The 6,450-nt window shown below is 38.0% G+C and overlaps 1 protein-coding gene across 12 annotated transcripts in view; it reads left to right on the top strand.

Moving 5' to 3' along the window:
• Macrod2 (mono-ADP ribosylhydrolase 2) overlaps positions 1-6,450 on the top strand; it is a 1,944,357-nt gene that overhangs the window by 1,866,480 nt on the left and 71,427 nt on the right. For all 12 annotated transcript variants that reach the window (XM_031372067.1, XM_031372070.1, XM_031372073.1 and 9 more), the window contains 2 exons: positions 4,839-4,913; positions 5,417-5,509. In XM_031372067.1, the coding sequence (XP_031227927.1) occupies positions 4,839-4,913; positions 5,417-5,509 (168 nt within the window). The remainder of the gene's footprint in view (positions 1-4,838; positions 4,914-5,416; positions 5,510-6,450) is intronic.

Genomic DNA, 6,450 nt, shown 5'->3' on the forward strand with positions numbered 1-6,450 from the left:
CTTATTACATGTTGCAGTATCTTTTGGGTATAAGCCCAGGAGTGGTATAGCTGGGTCCTCCAGTAGTACTATGTCCAATTTCCAGAGGAACTGCCAAACATTTCTTTAAGTGCTTCTCAGGCATTTGAGATTCTTCCACTGAGAATTCTGTTTAGTTCTGTACCCTATTTGGGAGGTGAGGGTGGTAGATGTTGCTGTCTAATTTCTTGAGTTTCTAAGAGGTCTGTGAGGCCTATTTTATTTATAACCTCTATTTTCATTATGTCTCTGTTTAGTTTTAGTCTGAGTGACCTGTTGATTGGTGAGAGTAGGGTGTTGAAGACAACCACTATTAATGTGTGGGATGCAATGTGTGATTTAAGCAATGCTTCTTTTACAAATATGGGTGCCCTTGTGCTTGGAGTTTAGTTGTTCAGAATTGGGCTATCATTTTGGTAGATTTTTTCCCTTGATGAGTATAAAATATCTTTGCCTGTTTCTTTTGATTAATTTTGTTTGAAAGTCTGTTTTATTAGATATTAGAATGACTACTCCAGCTTGCTTCTTGGGTTTGTTTGCTTGGAAACCTTTTTTTTCATCTCTTTACTTTAAGGGAATGTCTGTCTTTGTTACTGAAATATGTTTCTTATATGCAGCAGAATGTTGGGTCCTTTTTTTGCATCCATTCTGTTAACCTGCATCTTTTTATTGGGGAATTGAGTCCATTGATGTTGAGAGAGATTAATGACCAGTGATTGTTATTTCCCTTTGATGTTTGCGGTGTGTGTGCATGTGTGTGTGTGTGTGTGTGTGTGTGTGTGTGTGTGTGTGTGTGTGCTTCCCTTGGTTTTGCTGGTATGGAATTACTTATTTCCTGTGTTTCCTTGAATATAGTCATCCTTCTTGGGTTGTATTTTCCTTCTAGTAATTTCTGTAGGGCTGGATTTGTATACAGATATTGTATAAATTTGGATTTCTCTTGAAATACCTTCTTTTGTTCAGCTATGGTAATTGAGAATTTTGTTGGGTGTAGTAGTCTAGATTGTCATCGGTGGTTTTTAGAGGCTGTCTTAGGCCCTTCTAGTTACTAGAGTCTATATTGAAAAGTCAGGTGTAATTCTGATAGGTTTGTTTTTGTGTATTATCTGCTCGTTTCCCCTTACCACTATTAATCTTCTTTCTTTGTTCTATAGATGTTGTGCTTTGATTATTACGTGGCAGGAGGATTATTTTTCATTCAGCTCCAGACAATTGGTGTTCTATATGCTTCTTGTATGTTTATAGACATCTCTTTCTTTAGTTTGGGAAAGTTTTCTTCTATGATTTTGTTGAAAATATTTTTGGGCCTTAGAGCCAGGATTCTTCATCTTCTTCTATTCATGGTTAGGCCTTTCATGGTATCCCAGATTTCCTGGATGCTTTGTGTCATGAATTTTTTTAGATTTAACCTTTTCTTTGACTGATGTATTAGTTTCTTCTATTGTATCTTCTATACCTGAGATTCTCTTCCATCTCCTGTATTTTGTTGGTGATGCTTGCATCTGTTGTTCCAGTTCTCTTCCCTAGGTTTTCCATCTCCAGGATTCCCTCAGTTTGTGTTTTCTTTATTGATTCTACATCAACTTTCAGGTCTTGTACACTTTTAATTATTTCCTCTACCTGTTTGATGGTATTTTCATATATTCCTTTAAAGGATTTATTCATTTTCTCTTTAAAGGCTTCTGTCATCTTTTTAAGATAAGATTTATGGTCATTTTCTTATGCTTTGGTTGTGTTAAGATACCTAGGGCTTGTTGTAGAAGGGTAGTTGTGCTCTGAAGGTGTCATATTGCCTTGGCTTTTGTTAATTGTGTTTTATTGAGGACCTTTAGCCATCTGGATGGCTTTCGACCCTGGATGTTTCTGTTGTAGGTATTGGGAGAGGGGTTAACCTAGATGGTTCTGGTATAACAGGTCTCAGGTGGGTATTCTTGGCTTGGATGGTTCCTGTTCTGGAGGTCTTTATGGACCAGGATTTGCAGATATGTATAGTTCAGGAGCCAAAGAGCCAAGGTAGGTAGCCAGAGAAGTGGTGGGAGATTGGATATCTGCCTGAGCTATCAGGCTGCTCAGGGCAGCTTGGCATACCCAGAGGACTCAGCAGGCAGGAAAGTTGGGTATAGAAAGAGCATCTAATGTGTATGGTTCCAGATTAGCATGTGTGATGAAGATGGACAGAAAGATGGCAGGAGAATGGAGGTCTGTTAGGGACAGAAGCCTACTCAGGGTAGCTGGGCATTACCCAGAGGACTTCTTGGTGGGCAAAGGAAATGGGTTCAGGAAGGGAATCTAACCTGTATGGTTCTGTGTCAGCAGGTCCGCAAACAGGTGGGCAAAGAGGTAGTGGGCAAATGGCACTCTGGTCATCACTGGGAAGAGGAAATTGGAACAGATATTTTACCATACTTTTTCATATGATCTAATACAACTAAGAAAGAAATTCCCAGTTATTTATCAATTCTTGGTGATGTTTAAATGATATGAATACATTTTCCACATAGGAACACACTGAAATGTTTTGGCACTGTTAGTCAGAATAGTCCCAAATTGGAAATTACTCAATTTCATGTGGCATCATTTATTCCAGACAGCAGCTAAAGATACATCAGTGAATAGGAAGGGTCAATTGATGCATATTAAAAGTAGGACTAATCTCACACACAAAATACTTGAAAGGTTTTTTTTTTAAAAAAAAAAAAGCATATACTTTTGCTTACAATAATTTGAAGAGACACCAACTAATGCTAGATTTTTTTTATCTGAGACGGACTACACATGAGGATAGTCGTAAGAATATATGTGAAGAGTCGTCAAGATCTATAATTATGATTTGTGTTTTGCTCTATACATTTAAATTTTAAACTGTAAAATAAAGATATTTGCAAGAAGAGCATAAAGAGAAAATATCATTATAGTCAGACAAGGCCGGTGATGTGTTTCGAAGCCAGAATGGCTGTCACAGTGCTTTCTTCAGAGACAGGCTCAGTGAGCAGAGATAATAGATGTGAAGTGCCTTGGTAAAGTCTGCTGTCCCACGGTGCACTCAAGCTCTGTAGGCCAGGACTTCATAAGCATTAGCATGTATAGGTTCAAATGGAGATCTTGAAAGAAAATATGTAGGTCATAATTCTGTAATAGTAGAGTGAAGCCTGAAAGCTTTTAAAAATCTTCTAGATAATTCCATTGTTGCTTGTCAATGGACCATAATTTGGGGATGAATAAGGAAGAGCAAGAGGAAAGGTTTGGGTCAAATCCACATTTTAAAGGTCCTCTTTGCTAGCAATTTAAAACTTAGATAATAGAAGGGGGAAGAGAAAAAGAAAAGAAAAGAAGCAAAGTTTCAACCTTATGTACCCTGAGCCAGAAAAGGGAGAGGAGAAGGGAAATGAGAAAAGAAACATTTTCAGAAGCCATCCATATTCAGGACATCTCTGAAGTTTGGGGATGTGGGGCAAAGTTACCTAAAACATCTTGAGAGTTCTAAGTTCAGCTACCACATAGGTAAATAAATATTAACGCTTAATATTTTATCTGATCTTTGGATCAAAAAATAAGCTCATGAGGAACTGATGTCATTAAAATAAAACTGGTGTTTGGCTTGTTTCATTCTGGTTTTGTATTTTGTTTTGGCGTTATACCGACAGAGAAGAAACTAAGAGGAAAGAATAGACTTATTAAAGCAGAAGTTGCAGGATGAAGGGTTATCTAAGTCAGCATCACTGCATAACAAATAAGCCCTAAAATTCAGTGGCTTTTCAAAAGATTTATTGTGCTCAGCCCTGGCTCTACTTGATTCTGCTCCACGTCAAGAGCACATTCTCTGCCCAGTGCAGGGAGCTGCAGGAAACTTGCAGTGGATCTGAAGCTTTTGCAAAAATTCATATGATCTCTGTCCTCTGGCCATTTCTAAACCAAGTCACATAAAAAAAGGCCTGATGTGAATAGGATGCCCCCACTCTGTCCCTGACACAGACAGAGGAATGTAAGCCTTTTACAGGGAGAAGTACGAACGAGATGAAAGAATAATGTCACCACCACAAGGATATACCACTGCAAACATTTCTAGCTCTCATATATCTATCCTTTTTGTACTTACAAGCAATTCAAAGTCTAGGTTTGTTTGTTTGTTTGTCTGCTTGTTTATTATTTAAATGTAACAGTTAAACATTGTCAGTATAAAATCTTTTATTAGCATGAGGTAAAAATGGGCAGATTTCATTATCCTATATTAGTGAGTATTTATATGTTCAAAACCCTATTGGGAAGAAGTCAGGGGATATGGAAAAAAAGCCTTCAGGCTTTGTTTGATCTTTTCTGCATTCAGCCAGCACCCAAAGGGATTACTGAGATATTATGCTGTCCTATTCCTTACTCATCTTCTTATGTGCTATTGATGAAGGAAGGATGTACACGTAGTCTTGTAGTTTGGAAGGGTGGTCCTAAATTTACAAAATCACTGTATCTTAATAGGTATCTAAGAATTACCCATGTAGTCTAGAAAATTATCTTAAAATTTCAAGCCTTTCAGATTGTAATCTGCAAATGTTCCATTGATTGATGAGCTGAATACTAATTGTGTCATGAAAAAGAATATTGTTTTGTTTCTTTATATACCCAAATTATCAGGATATTTCCACATAAAATAATTGATGCAAATTTAATTATTTGAAAACTGACATTGGTGCCTTCCACTTTCATTTTAAAGCACTCTTTGAATGTAATTAGAAGAAGTCATCTGAAGAATTTGCTCTTCAGACCTGGGATAAAGCTATGGAGATGCATATCTTATTTCTTTTCTCTTTCAATCACTGTTCTGACAGGACAAGAGAATGGCTCAACAAAGAGTGAGGGGAAAACTGAGACAGAATCCCCAAGCTCCTCTATGGAGACAGAAGGTACTGGAGCTGATTGTTGGAAAGAATGAGAGGACTTCTCTATAAAAAACATTTGTGTGTGTGTGTGTGTGTGTGTGTGCAGGCATGCAAAAATGAGTCTATGAATGTGTATGAGTATATAGGAGGTTATAGTATGTGTAACTGTGTGTGAGTACATGTTTGTGTGTGTGAGTCTCTGCATGTATAAGTCTATGTAACTCTCTCTGTCTCTCTGTCTCTGTCTGTTTGTCTGTCTGTCTCTCTCTCTCTCTCTCTCTCTCTCTCTCTCTCTCTCTCTCTCTCTCTCTGTATGTGTGTATGTGGGTGTGTATGGGGGTGTATGTGGGTGGGTGGGTGTGGGTGGGTGCTCGTGCTGGTGGATGGAATGGAGAGCCAGCATCAGGCTTCATGTAAGTCTTATCTTAGAAGGTTATAAAAAGACTTTTTTACTCTGTAGTCACTGGTTTTTCTCAATGATTCCAACTTAAACATCCTTGATTCTCTTTTTGCCTCCCTTTGTTTAGACCTTTCAAGAAACCAAGAAGATGCCACAGTTGTGGAACAACCAGAAGTGATCCCCCTGATAGATGACCAAGAAGCACAGGAAGGTGGAGAAGGTAGGATGCTCCTGAATTAGCCCATCACAATCAGAGAAGTTATGTGGACCCCTGCCTAGAAGCCAAATACCAAAGCTGTGTTCCACAAATGCAGCCAGAAAAGAAAGAAATGAACACATCTACGACCTAGCACTTGTTTTTGAAACTAGAGTAAAACCCAGAAGTAACGAAGGGTATCACTGACAACTCCTCTATCTTTCCGAATGGAATGGTGTACTGACATACTTTAAATTTCATTTAAAATTTGAAACTCCAACATTGAGAAAGTCTGTAAGAAATCAAAATCATAAAACAGAGGAATGAAATCCTAGGAAAACTGAAGTGGCTTTAGAACAAATAGATCAAAGCTTTTGTACTAATTTCACCCTGCCTTCCTTTGAACGATGATATTTAAAGAAGCGTGGAAAAGTCCTCGTCCTCTGAACCTTCTAAGTTGCAAAGCTTGTCTGATAATCTTAGAATAGAATAATATTGAATCACATTTAAAAATTAAACTGAGTCATAATGATTTCTACCATGACAGAAGGTATAAATATTTTATAAATAATAAAATATCAGGGGGTAAAAGTACTGTATTAAAGAGAATTTTTATAAAAATATCTGGGGATAGGCTAGAGAGAGGGCTCAAAGTTTAAGAGCACTAGCTGCTCTTCCAGAGGTCCTGAGTTCAATTCCCAGCAACCACATGGTGGCTCACAACCATCTGTAATGGGATCTGATGTCCTCTTCTGGTGTGTCTGAAGACAAGGATACTGTTCTCACATACTTAAAATAAATAATTCTTTTAAAAATTATTGGGGGGGGGGGCTGGTGAGATGGCTCAGTGGTTAGGAACACTGACTGTTCTTCTGAAGGTCCTGAGTTCAAATCCCAGCAACCATATGGTGGCTCACAACTATCTGTAATGAGATCTGACACCCTCTTCTGGTGTGTGTGAAGAC

The sequence above is a fragment of the Mastomys coucha genome, unplaced genomic scaffold (genome assembly GCF_008632895.1).
Source record: "Mastomys coucha isolate ucsf_1 unplaced genomic scaffold, UCSF_Mcou_1 pScaffold15, whole genome shotgun sequence".
Classification (NCBI taxonomy): Eukaryota; Metazoa; Chordata; class Mammalia; order Rodentia; family Muridae; genus Mastomys; species Mastomys coucha.